This window comes from Nestor notabilis, unplaced genomic scaffold (genome assembly GCF_000696875.1).
Source record: "Nestor notabilis isolate BGI_N333 unplaced genomic scaffold, ASM69687v1 scaffold632, whole genome shotgun sequence".
Taxonomy (NCBI): Eukaryota; Metazoa; Chordata; class Aves; order Psittaciformes; family Psittacidae; genus Nestor; species Nestor notabilis.
In genome coordinates, this window is record NW_009918409.1 from 73,595 (window position 1) to 87,865 (window position 14,271).

A 14,271-nucleotide genomic window follows, 5' to 3' on the forward strand; every position below is an offset into this window, starting at 1 on the left:
TCTTCCCAATGTAGTTCCACTTCTAATCAATTACATGACAGTACAGGGCTTCAGTTAAGCAAGCACAGACTAATTAAGAGATTTTGCTGCTATAAGCATTATTTGGTGGAGACAGGTGGGGAAAGACTGGGGAGGGTAAAGATAAAAGCACTTTAAAAGCATTTACTTTTCATTTCATACCTTTAATTAGCTGGATAACTCCAGGGACTATAATTATCAGAATTGCTACAAGCTTGCAAAAGGTAAGGAAAATCTGTATGCGGGCACTCCAGCTGACACTTGTGCTATTCAGGACCATCACCAGCGCTGCAAGGGGAAAAAGAAAAGTCAGAAAGAAATAGTCATGCTGCTGAAATCATCACAAAATTCTTCACTAGCAGAGAGGCCGCCCACACCACAGGTCCTAATGCATTAAAGGAAATACACCCTGATAACCTTCTTCAGCTTCTGCCATTCTCTGCCTCACTCCCTCCACACCAAATTACAGCTTCATTTACCCAGAATTGTTACCTGCTGGCAGGACCCTGCCTTGAATAAAAGAAACTAATTGCCTAACCCTTGTCACTCCAGATCTCTGTATCAGTGCCAGTTTGGGTAGAGATTTACATTTTCAGAAAACAATAACAATTAATGATCATATTAAACTTTCACACCCGCATTTAGCCCCCACATAAATTGGTCACTCCGTCACTACCTTATTTACCCTTGCTCCTCTTTTCCACTCTTTCTCCTATTTCTGTACCACCAGATATACAGGAAGGCAAGAGCACAAGTAACATGCCCATCCTTGCTGGGAATTGCTGAAAAAACAGAGACTTTCAACTTTTGAAAACAAAGCCCAGGTCTGCAACATTTAGAGAGATAAGTGAGAAGGACTTAAAAGTCCTGTCTGCTAGGCTCACATCTCCTTCTGGGTCAGGGAGGGCATCTTCTGGCCTTTACTATAGCACTGATTGGCAGTAGGACAGTAAGTCTTATCATTTGAGTGCCAGTTATTCTAGCTTATTTAAACTATTACCCTGGAAAAACAGAATCAAAAAAGGAGTTCAGATTTTTTTTTTTTTTAAATACCTAAAGAATGGAAAATTAGTCATTTCACTAGATAAGAAGTCCTGTTCCCCGTCTGCTCCAGGGAAAGGAGAATATAGTCAAACAAGCCTGCTGACTCATCACCTCTTTCTTGCCATCATATGGAGCTAGTGAATTAGCTCTTCACCATGGTCCTCCCATACTCCAAACTCTCTCAAGAGCACTGGTTCATCTATATCATCAGCCATATCAACACATCCTGGGGTACATAAAAACACAAGTTGCTATCTCCTGCCAGAGTCTGGGAGCTTGTTTGTACAAGTTAGCATTGTAAATCTGGCATGGTACAAACTTTCTGGCAGCAAACCACATTGATTTATCCCAAGTGTTTTATACATATTCTGTTCACCAGCAAGGCCAAATCATACATATCATAAAAAAAACTCAGTTTAAACAAAAAGTTTAATGGAAAAGGAAGAAAATTCCAAGTAATCTGTATTCCAATGTATTTTTTAGATATTTTTAATCAAATAAAAATTCCAGCAAAAAAGTATAAAAAGTATTTTCTGGAATTTTTATCTGGGAGGAGAGGGCCCCACTCTCCAATGTACAATTTACAAAAGTCAACATAAATTCGCATCACTTAATGTGAATTTTTCACCAAAAATAATCTTAAAGGTCAAAATATTTTTCTAGTTCTGTGTTTCACCGTATTTCGGAAATGACGCATTCTTATCTAAGTCACAAAGTAATCACTTAAACTTCTGGAAAGTTCCACTTGAGATCCCAGTACTTATTTTTTGCTTTATTACTTCCATGTATACCTATACTTGGCAGGAAACCAAATCCCAGGGGCCTGATTCATTACTCTGTTGTCCCTGACATATCTTCACTTTTAAATGCTGAAAGATCCCTTTTGGTTGCTGCTGAGTATTAGCAGTGATTGAAGGTTCTCCTCTTTTCCAGGGCTTGATTACCAGGAAGGTCAACAACTGTAATTCCAGCAAAATGTGCTCAAAATATTCATTTGACCAACAGTGTTTACTTATAAAGGATGTATAAAGAAAATCCAATGCCATAAACAAGCACTAGCTTATTTTAAATTTCGTAGAAAGTTCAGGATATTGTACCTTTCTTTCCCAGAAGATGAAGCCCAGCCAGAGACTACGCCACAAGAAAATATCAAGGAAGAGTTTTATGTGTAAGAAAGTATCAGATATTGACATCCAGCTTATTCAGAGTTCAAGCTGACTGCAGCTGTCTGTTACTTTACACAGGCCAGAATAGCTAGCATGAGCATCCTCACTGCAGAGAGCCCCCCTCAAGGTTTTCTAATGCATCAGTTTCACCTTTCTGATACACATACAAGAATGTCACTGGATAGCAAACTAGTACAAACACTAAGGTCAGGTCACACAGAAACTCATAACCTTCCTTGCTGGCCAGCCACTCACAAATCACAGCCCCAGACCTGTTGAAAAGCTACACTAGCTTGAAAGAAAAAAGTGCAGGGTGGTATTTTCATGAAGGCAGCCTGCTCACAAGCAGTGTTAAAATCTTCTCCATTCCCAACTGTGAGCTCAAGCCAGCCAAATGTTTCTTCTGAGGCTTTTTAATGAAACAGTGAAAGCAAAATGGATGCTGCGAGGACCTTCCTTTAACTGGGAAGCTGAAGGGACACTACATCTGCACAGTCCAGCACACATGCCATTAGTTTTGATGGTCCTCTGTAAAAGTAAGTCCTTTGCAGTTTTGGACAACTACATAAATATAGCAGTTCATTGCAGGGCTGACACTCAAGTTCTTATAAGAGTTAAGACTGATTTGGTGTTTTGGGGAATTTAATTTTATTGGTCTTAATAGGCTACAGAAATTTACAGCCTACTTATAACATTTAGTCTTTGCAGCTGTATGTGTATAACAGACATACAGGGATATGGGGCTTATATTATTATCATGTATCAGCACCATACTGGTTGTATTAGCAACTAGATAGAAAAAGGAAACAGAGGAGTCATGAAGAAAGCTGCTGAAGAGCAGGAAAAGAAAATGACAGCTGTGCCAGGATTCAGGAAGGAAATTATATCTTGGGACCGTGGTCATTATTGAGCACATCACTTCTATGAATAGGGCTTTATGGAGATACTTCAAGAAACTGACTGCAGACACTTTGATACAGAATCACATCAAAGATCAGAAGGAAACAGCAACTGCCCAGACAAAAGGACAGTGAAAGGAGGACTCATGTCTAACTTTGCTAACTAGAAGTCAGGCATCTATCATGGCTGCATCTCCAATGAGGATACAGTTACCTCCAGAGGATGAATAACACCTCTTTCAGATGAGACGAGTTGTCTTCAGGAGGCATCTCTTCCCCTCTTTCTCCACTACGGGGAGCATAGACAATTACCTTAAACTAAATACTTAACTAAAAGCAAGATGAATCCTGACTGATCAGAATAGGGAAGGAAAATAAAATAGGGTTCATGAACAATCAAACACAATGGCAACACCGATCATGTTGCTTTTCACAATCTTTTCCCTTCACACAGCCACAGCTATAGCTGGATAATGAAATCTAATGGGAGAAGTAACAGTAAGTATTACATCCTGGCCTACTTTTCAAGACTATACGCATCGTTGCCTCAGCGGGAAACCAAGGTAACTTCCCTCCCTTCACTTGTCAGGCTTTTAGGGTCAAGACATTCACACATAGCAAAAAAAAAAAAATACCCTCAATTTGCAGATCCTAATGTGTCAATTAAAACAGTCACAGGAGGCACAAAAAAGCACCCATCAGAGCAGCTTTTGCTATCCCTGCAAGCCAAGAGATGTCTTAATTTGAATTGATTGTCTGAAAACTGTCAGCAGTAGAGAGCAACATCTGTAACATTTGCCATGATAGGGAGAAAAAAAGCAACTATAGACTCACATACACACCAAATTTATGCCAATAAAGCTTTGGGCTGGCGTATTTGCCAGCAAGCACTGCTAGATGTGTACAGCTGACCTTGGTTTTCAAGCATAACGCTGCCTCTAACAGCCATAGTTTTTAACAGCCTTATACTTGAGGCATTTTGGCAGACCTCCAAAAAACCGGGATATTATATATCATTGTAGTGTAAAATGCCCAAATACACATGAATGAGCGTAAAAACTTCAAAAACATTTGCAAGTTGTCTCAGTTTTTAAGAACTGAAACCTGTTTATCTGGTTTCTGATATAGAGACTGAGTGAAAAGATTTGAACAGTTAAGATTGCTTATCTATTCAGGTTACATATTGATAGTACAGTTCAATACCTTTGCACAGTATAATTTATCCCTTCCTGTTACCAATATACTTTAGTTTACCATTATTAGAAGAGCTGAAAGATACTGATAAAGCAATAATGAAAATAGGGAGGTTTTGCACTGTCTATCACCATGCTTTGCAATCATGTTAAGCACGGTGATAGGATGTTTCGTCATTGTAAGAAACAATAAATATGGAGTCTACCCGCTTTCATATAAAGAAAAAAATAAATTTTTAACTCTTTCACCTAAACAGACCATCTTCAGCAACAGAACAAAGATGGATATTACCCCTTCCTTCTCCTTTGTGTCCTGGGGCTGTAGTGTCCAACTCAAGCAAAGTTGGCATTTAAAAGGCCTCTCCTCCTGCTTGTATTTTCTTCAGCTGTCCTTCCTTATGCACATCCGGCTGTCTCTCCTCTACCTGGCCACTTATTTTCATAAAAATTGTAGTAATTAGGTATCTTTGAGCTGTCTGCTCTTCTCTCAGGTACAGACCAAGATACTCATATCCAGTATTTGCCTAGCTTTTTCTCCTTGCAGAGATTCACTTGAGAAATATCAAGTGAATAGAAGCGATTTCTAAGTTTGGAAAGAACAGGCAGCCTTTCCTTCAGAGGTTCAGAAAGCTGGGGTATCTGCAGAGAACCTCCACACAAGCATCCTTCTCTCTACCAAGCCCCTGAAAGGCCTGGAGTTTTTGGTTGGTTGGTTTAATAATAATAATAAAAAAAAAAAAAAAAGCAAGCATAATACTGTGGAACAGAACAAAGATTGTTTAAAATTGCTCAGAACAGAGATGATTTAGAGGGGAATTTTGTGCCCAGCACATATTTTTTTTCCCTATAAATACAAAACAAAGAATGAGGGGGTTTTTAAAGGTTACCCTCTCCAGTAATTTCATTTTAGGTCTCATCTGATCTACATCTTCTCTACAGCACTATTGTTCTTTTTTAACATCAGAGAGACTGAGGTAGAGCGGTAGGGATCAGAACAGGCTGTAGCTCCTCTATGAGAAGTACTTCATTGCAGCTTGCAGAAGAGCAACAGTACTTGCCACTGTCTATTATAATTCTGGTTGCATCCATCTCGGGCAACCTTCTAATAACATGCTTAAATTGCAGAAAAGGAAGACGGGAGGGGAGGGGTGGAGGAGAAAAGATGTCTTGTGACAAGGGTAGAAAAAACTGGGCCACAGTATTAGATGAGGCCTTTGAAACTCCCTCACTGGAGGTTTTAAGACCAGTTTAGACAAATGTCTCTCAGATATTGTTTAGATACACTGATTGTGTTGGGGGGCAGGAGATCACCTGCACATTTTTCATAATCTCTTCCTGCCCTTTCTAGTATGATCAGAAATGACAAGGTAAAAACTATAGAACAAAGTCTCACACAAGGATAGAGTTTAATGGTGCTCCCCACTACCTTACCCTCACGCAATAAAGACAGATACACAGTGAGCACTGTGTCATGAGGCGCAAGAGGGAGAAGGGACCAGGAGTGGATAAGAAGACAAAAGGCAGTTCACTTCCTGATTAACTTAAAATTTTCAATGGAAGCAAAGACTACCTTTGGGACCATTAAATTGGATTACAAAATCTACAGGGCTCCAATGTGTCTGCTCAGCTCAACACCACCTTAATCTCACTTATCACTCTGCCTACATGCACAGCACAAAACATTCATAACAATTACCACCAAAACAGCTAATTCCCACCCTATAAGAACAACAGTCTTGTTACTCTGGGATCCCTGAGCTTATGCGTAGCATATAATCAGAAAACTACTACAAATGAAAGTCCACTGTGGAGCATACTGAAAATAATAAAGACCAAGCCTCCGACACATCTTCCTCAGTGCTGTCCCATTCATTGCTACAAACTTTCTACAAGAATCCCTTCTTTCAGTGACATGACAGCTCATCCTACCTGTCCTACAGAGACCCATGCTCACCATAGGAGCACTCTGCTGTGAACTCCTCTCTCCCTTTAGGCTGCAATTATTTCAGCATAACTCCACCACCCCCCTCCATCCCCCTTCCAATCCACAATGCTACTTCTTTGTTTAACTACTTTGCAATGCCCTGGCTTATCACAGAGATTTTCAATTAAATTAAAAGCAATAAAAAACTATTTCCAGTTGTTCACTTATTGTGCTTGAATCACACGCACTTATGCTTTGATGGAGTCCTCACTTAACATTCCTTCTGTCTCAATGACCTTGAAGTTACTGAACATCTGTTTCACCCTTATCTTGCACTGAAATATTTTAGACAGATGTAGCTATAAAAAGTCATTGACCTCAAAATTCAGGCCCTTAATTCAATTATTCCTATGAAACCTATAGTTTGTGCATAATTAAGTTAGAAAGAAATGTGGTCACATACTGATTTTTTTAACACTCTGAGCAGAAGGGAACTCTTGTCAAGAGAGCGCCTACAAAAAAACCACGGTAACCTGGAGACTGGAAATTTCAATGTCAATTGAACTCCCTACCCCAAAGAAAGAAAAAGGCATCTGAACCTATTATTGTGCAAAACTGAAGGGGTCTCCTGTGCGCCTTTGATCATTTTGCATGTCTTAATTCCTTTTTCCGGTCCTTTTGTTTCTGGTATGTGCATTGACCAAATTGAAAGGAACAATCTGTTACTAATTACTCAGATCTACTCAGCACTCTCCTCCCAGCACAGCTGAATACGAATGTGTGCACAATTGTGCAAGGAGCATCGTCACCAGGGACGAGACAGAACTGGAAACAAGCCTCTAGTGCTATAGGTACACTGCTCCAGAGTCCCATTTGTATCATGATTTGTGCCTTCCTGTTTTGTACCCACTCCAGCCCAGGTACACTGTAAAGCTTGTGGTCTCTGGGTAGCCCCCTCCTTCCACTGGCAATTATTGATTTTCTGTAGCCCTACATGATCCTTTTCACACCAATTTCAAAGTCAGCAAGAGTAGGATGAGCTGCTGGTAACAGATATGCATTTTCACCAAGCCGCACACCCTGCTCCCGAAGTCATCAGCTGTGTTCCTGCTTCCCAGACTGCAAGTACCCCAATAAGTTTTATTGCTATGAAGGACAGAGTGGCACTAGGGAAGATGATCTCATGTTGCCTGTGCTCCACTCAAGAGAACTACATTTCTTCATGGCATCATACTTGGCACTCAATTGCCTCCTAAAACAGAGGTAGAGCAAAACACTTAAAATCAGGCAATCATTCTTCCATATCTCTGGCACTAGCTCACCATCTCTTAGGGACTGAAACTGCTTACACGAAAGTAATGAGAGTTCTGCCATTAACTCAAGTGGCAACAGAATCAGCCTTGGCAATAGATTTTCCCTGCCATTAATAAAGGTTGCTATTCTCTTTACTACTGCATATGTTCACAAACACACATACCCAGGCAAAAAGTCACGCCGATGTCCTTGACACTGGATGCACAGTTGTTTTGTAATAATTCATATGAAACAAATGCCTGTTCAGTGTGCAGTTACTTCCCCCTCCCCCAATTTATATCATCTTTACCCTTCCCTTAAACCTAAAATTAGATACTTACTGATGCCAACAGCTGTAATAAGTTTAATTGCAAGTTCTGGGATTTCGCACTGCATAAAGAAAGGTTCCAAAATGTAACGTCCAAAGGCCAATGATATCACTGCTGTGGCAGCAGGGCTAGAGTAAAAACAACAAGAAAAATCACAAAGTTAATCCACAATAGATAATATTCTTATAGGATCATGCTTTATTATCACAGAACTGTGAATCATACTTAATTTTGGTAGGTGCTTGTAACATGCTGTCATATACCGTGATCTCTGAATGTATCAGGGAACCATAAGCAGTTTAGCTTTGCTCAGCTGTTCTGATCTTGACAGCAGCACTTCTTACCAGGATTATTCTTACAAACTCCATGCTGTAAAGCAGTCGTAAACAGAAAGGAAATGTATCAATAGAAATCTTCATTAACTTGCTCAAAGAGAACATGGCCAGAATTAGATTACATGGGCAAAACCCCAAGTCATTGAGGAGTGAATTTTAGCAGCCAGTTATATCTCACCACCCCTCAGACACAAGCAAATTAATTTCAGTCAAGATGAGAATTCTGATATATTAAAATAAGTATCCAAAACCTACTCAAAGCTGTTATTAAAATCTGAGACCGTGCAAAAAATGAATTAAAATGGTATTTCCTAAAATACAAACAGAATTTGTTTCTTTTATTGACTGACAACTTCCTAGCACTACAAGTGAAAGCAAAAGTCCTTGAAGCACAGAAAGCACCTACTATGAAAGAGAGAAAAGTGAAGGCATGCAGTTGTTGCATTCATAAATTTGAAATACACATAATGTTCATACAGCCTTTCTCTTTGAGATGAGCTAAATGACTGCCAGAAGCCTTAGCACTGACACGTATTAACAACAAATTACCCTGTGTCTCAGATCAGACATCATCTGCATATAACAGTTCCAGTGACCTGTTCACGTTGGTTTGGGAGGCCACTTTCACCCTTCTCACGACAGCTGGTGGCATCTGTGCTTCATCACACATGCCCAATAAGAACAAAAGGGCATATGATTCTGACTTGAAGGATTTTTGTGTTAAACAAGAGTCTGTGCAAATTTCTTGTGAAAAAAATCCAGAGCATTTAATAAAATAATGCCTCACCTTACAGAATTTTAATACAAATACAGTTGCTAAATATGCTATGGAACAGTGTAAAAATTCTGCAGAGAAGTTATTATTCTCCATCGAACAAAAAAGGAATTTTCCACAGGAGAGTTTTGCCCTTGAAACAGAGCTCACTTTTTTAGTGTTATGACTCAACCAAAATGTCTCACATCGCATTGGACCAAATGGCAAAGCAGTAAAAAACAGAAGTTTCTTCTTCTGAAAGTTTCTGTGTGGACAAATCAGGGCTGTGGCTTGTGCATCCCCCACTCGTAAGGACTGTTCCTCTCACTGGCCAACAGCTGGCTTTGCAATTTTTGCCTTGGTTCAGGGACCAAATGTCTTCTGTATTAGATTTACACAGACATTTAATGACTTTACCTGGGTGCAATATTTTTAATTTACATCAGATCCCCAGGTTTCCTTTTGGCTTTTCAACACTTCAGGCTGCCAAAAGTAGTTTGAAGTGTCCTACATCAGATGAAACATCAGATCTTTGGAGCTTTCTCAGGCTTTTTTTGCTCAGTACCAGCTCCTTTTTCCAGAAGTTGGGTTTTTCCCTCTCATTTTAAGACAGGCCTTTTTGAAGAGGCTTTCGCTGCTATTCACACCACTATGTTTTAAAAAACATAGCTCCTAAATTATACCTCTCATAGCTGTGTCTCTCGCATTCACGTGTTTGGGGGGAGATGCTGCTGGCAGCTTAATCAGTGGAGGTGGAAGTTGAAGGAATGGGACATTTTCCTTTTGATCACAATCCTAAAGACAGGCTGGCATCCCCCTAAATACTGTGTGTTCAAGAGTGGACAGGAAGGGCATCAGGAGCTTTCATTGAAGGACAAGGAGCATAAAAAGCCAGCACATAAGGAGCAGGTATAGTGCCCCAGCACATACCACAGGTGAGTCAGTCGCTTGGCAGCTTGCTCTCACCCGATCTGTGTGTAGCAACAACTATAGTTAATCACTACAGCCAACGCATTCACATAGTCTCATTCACTTGTTTGAGAACTAGCCCCCCTTTTTTTTTTTAGGCATGTAATATACCTGCAACCTGACTTTTGTGAGAAAAAAAGTTCCTGCTTGTACTGGGTGAGGAGCAGCACAGTGTAAGGTACATCTAATCTGCAGATGATTCTGGTACATTTTAATCAGTATGTGGGCAGAGTTTGAGTGTGCCCTAGACTGTAAAATAGTGGCTGAAAAGATATATGAGAGCAGGATATGTTTATTTTGGTCGTGGCTTCTTCACCAGCCTGTGGGTGTGATAATCCTATGATCTTTCAGAGGAAAAAATGGCTTCGCTAAGAAGTGTCTGTGCAACTTCATCTTTTGAAAAAACCCTAGATACATATTAGTCCTTAACTTCTTTGATAGCAGCAGCCAATTAGTTTACCAATGCAGAAGTCAGGTATAAAACCCTACACAGAGCATCAGCAGCGCTGCTCTGATCATCACAAGTTTTAACAAGTACACCTCCCTTGCTGCCTCTCACATTTGATGATTAAAGAATTCACTGATGTTCCTTGCCATGCAAGGTGATTATTTTCTGGGTGTGGGGCAGATCATGGTGACTAAGAGTGTTTTCGTGACACTCCTGGAACACTGTCATATGTAAAAAGTAATAATTTTGCAAGGAGAGGAATTTATGAAGCCCGATTTCTTGTGGGTGTTTGTGCCTACATTCATAAGGTCTCCCTGCCTAGGAAGGTGCAGGTTAAGAGGGGGTATTTAAGACTCTGTTGTTGATCCTGGGATGTGCAATGATGTAGCTACATTCATAGCACTGTGCTTCTGACAGTTTAAAAATAGGTCAAGTTCCTTTCTGGTTTTCCTTTTGTCAAAAAGTTAATAGGGTTAAGACATCTGCTCTTTCATCACATTTGATGGAAGTTACGGAGTTAATGCAAAGTTTACTCATGGGGGGCAGGATGTAAGGGACCATCTGACATACACAATTACTTCCGGAAACAAGATAAGGATCCTTGGATTCATAATGACTCAGCACCGTCAGTGCTTTTAAACTCAAGTCTATGCTAGAACTTGTTGATATTATGTAAAAATAGTTGTGATTTGAAATGAGGCGTGCACTTTTGTGACTAATTTGCTGATTGCGGAAGAGAGAGGAAAGGTGTGCTAACTAGCCTGAGGCAGGAATGGAGCATTCCCAAAGTCATTTTATAAGTGAGTTGCCCCTGTTCTACATGTAACAAGCCCTCCAGCCTCAGTGATACCGTAAAAAAAAAGAAAATTACTCAAAGGGCCACATTTGAGTTTGATGCAAAGATCCATTTAAATTGCAAAAATATATTTAACATGATTTAGCATCTTCATATTGTAATTCACCTATACAATGCCAAGGGCTGCAGGCATCACAGGCTTACAGACCAAAACAATACTTTGGACATTTTAGATATGTAAAGAATTAACATTGCTTTATTTGGCCAGCTAATGTTTTTCACAGTCATCAAGAGTTAAGCTCTCCAACACCCCTCAAAACCAAAAAAATTGGGACCTGAACTGACATATAAAGAATATGTGGCACCCCAAGTCTGAAGACTACTGGGCAGTAGCTTCACCAGGAGTTATTCCTGTTTCCACAGACAACAGCAGCTGCCTCAAAAGCCAGTGCTAAGAGTGAGAAAATGTAAAGGTGACTTCCTTCTTCCACTATGCTATATATAGACATGAATATTAGCATTATTTTTTACATTAACAGATACAGTAAGCTTAGAAAAATTAATGCAAGTAGGTGATTTTGTGTGGCAGGCAGTTTTCTTTGTATCGTTTTTTTTCTCCTCCATACATGCACATCTTCTTGAGTGTTTCAATGCTGAAGAGCAAAATAGTGTTGTTGTGTTATCTGAAGCAACCATACTAAAAGAACACAGCTCATTAATCAAGATATATTTGGGGTTTTTTTGCCCACTACATAGTAGAGGTTTTTCTTTATGACTGAAAAAGTGTGTTGCCATCAGAAAACAAAAACAGAAAAACCACAATAAACTTACCGAATGATGAGTAACTCAACCCAGACTCTCACAAAAGCAGGTAAGGGGCCAAAGGCCTCCAGGATATAGGTGTAGTGACCACCAGATTTCTTAATGCATGTTCCTAATTCAGCATAGCAGAGGGCACCTGTGAGAATTAAACTTTGGCATCACAAGAGGTATCAAGAAATACCTTTCAAAACATTTATAAGCAAAACAAGCGAGCTGCTGTCGTATCACAACTACTTTAGATATATTTTAATTTTTTTCAAGCAACTAGGTAAGCTTTAATTCATTCAACTAAGCTTGCAGTTAACCAAACTGTACTTGTATCTAGTTACACTTAGGTGAAAAGCCACTGAAGGAACTATCTGCTACCAACATATTTCATTACTCATTCATATCTCATGAAAAGGGACAACAAAACACTGTGTCATGCCAGCTACTCCAGCTCCCCAGCCAGTCACCATTAAGTGAAAGCCTTCTGACACATTTGCTTGTTATCAAATGATGATCAACACATTACACTGCACATTGTACCAACACATTAAGCATGTGACCAAAATGGGTCCTAAACTCAGTTTGTCTGAATCGGGTGGGCTTAGCCTGCAAACAGCCCATGTTTCTTTTAAGCTCAGAGCCAATTTACACAGGGTGGCATTTGCATATTGTATCTATTAAGCAGACACGTTAGCCAGTCTTTGCCCTCTTTACCTCCTGCCGGAAAACAGTTATTTCTGTTCTAAATAAACCAAATATTCCTGGTAGTTCTTCAGCCTCTTTGAGATTAGCTCATTAAGTAGGTCAGCGGACCCCTCTGTCCCACAGAGGCCAGGGTGCGGTTTGCCACTCTGAATGGAGTCTTTGTGTATGGAACAAATAAACTGGCATTCTTCAGAATTTAACACTCTTCAAAAGTACACAAAATTAGTAAAAACTGTCATGACATGCAGGCCAGCAATAAAACTCGCATTACAAATTTGTTTCCATCATGCTGTTTTTTGCAGCTCAATCTTTCAAAGCAACACCGTGAGCAACAAATGAAGTAACGACTGGCGAGAGGAGTTATTAGTGTTGTTATTATTTTGTTTCTTTTCAGCCTATACAGCTTAGGTCCAGTGTGAATTATTCCTCTCAGACCTTGCTCTAGCCTCCAGGGAATTAAACTGAGCTGGCTAAACATTCATCTGGTGTTCGACTGGAGTGACCCCCATCCCAGCTGCTGGGGGCCTTTCAAGCAAACTGTAAACTACCTCTTACATCCAGAAGAAAAAGATTATACATACAGCACATTGCATGGCATAAACCGGACATTTACTTTTCCTGTTCCTTAGGGACCTCTAAGAAACAATAATTTATGCTTCCAATCTGTATTGACCAGGCGCCAGTGGGACAGGGGTCGCATACCTCTGTGCCCTCCACGCAACCTATCACACAGCAAAAACCTTCTGTAGCCCTATTGGTCCTTAAGCTCCACACTGTGCCTTGACATCCAATGACAAAATCAGACAAATAATAGCAATAATCCACCTCCCCCCCCCTGGACCAATTAGAAACTTTTAAGGGACTTACCAAAGAGCGAGAGGATACCACACACTGTCCAGACAGTCAAGGACATGCCGACACTGCCCGTGTTCTTCAGGATGCCTTTGGGAGAGATGAAGATGCCAGCTCCAATGATAGTGCCAATTATGATGGATATTCCCCTCAAAAGTGTCACTTTCTTCTTCAACACAACTCTTCCTTCCTGGGCTGGCTGTTCGCTGTCCATAGAGGGCAACCTGCCATTAGCTTGCCCCTGCAGGTAACTTCCATTAGAGATCGTGGTTACAGCAGCTTTCCTATACATGCTACAGTGCCACCAGCACACGGACAGCAAGCACAGGCAAAAAAGTTTTCAGAAGAAACTCAAGGGTTTTTTTTTTTCCCTCTGTGTAGCCAACCACTTGGTCTCTTCCTCTGCCCTCTCTTATCTTTCCAGCTGCTCCTACACACAGGTAGAGAGCTTCTGAAGTGTATTTGAGCCTTTACTGCAATCAGAGCACTGTTCAGGAACACCTGCACTTTCACACTGCAAGCTGGTACTGCCCTATTATTGGGAACCAGCTCAGCTTCCGCGTGGACTTGTATTTAAGCTCTTGTCATACCAAGTTACTCCAGCTGAATGATGATGCAAATTCTCCAGGTTTGCATCAGCCATTTGAGAAACCTCTGGCATTACTCAGCATTCTTTTTTTTTTTTTTCCTCTTTCTCTTTTTTTTTCTCTTTTTGAGCAGTAGGGGCATGTTGCAC

The 14,271-nt window shown here is 40.3% G+C and overlaps 1 protein-coding gene across 1 annotated transcript in view; it reads right to left on the reverse strand.

The window, feature by feature from the left end:
• Nucleotides 1–13,827, reverse strand: part of SLC7A11 (solute carrier family 7 (anionic amino acid transporter light chain, xc- system), member 11) — a 57,093-nt gene extending 43,266 nt beyond the window's left edge. The window contains exons 1-4 of the mRNA XM_010009694.1: nt 13,551–13,827; nt 12,000–12,126; nt 7,879–7,994; nt 181–306 (exon numbers count right to left, since the gene is read on the reverse strand). Coding sequence (XP_010007996.1) covers nt 181–306; nt 7,879–7,994; nt 12,000–12,126; nt 13,551–13,827 — 646 coding nt within the window. The remainder of the gene's footprint in view (nt 1–180; nt 307–7,878; nt 7,995–11,999; nt 12,127–13,550) is intronic.
• Between the last annotated feature and the right edge of the window lie 444 nt (nt 13,828–14,271).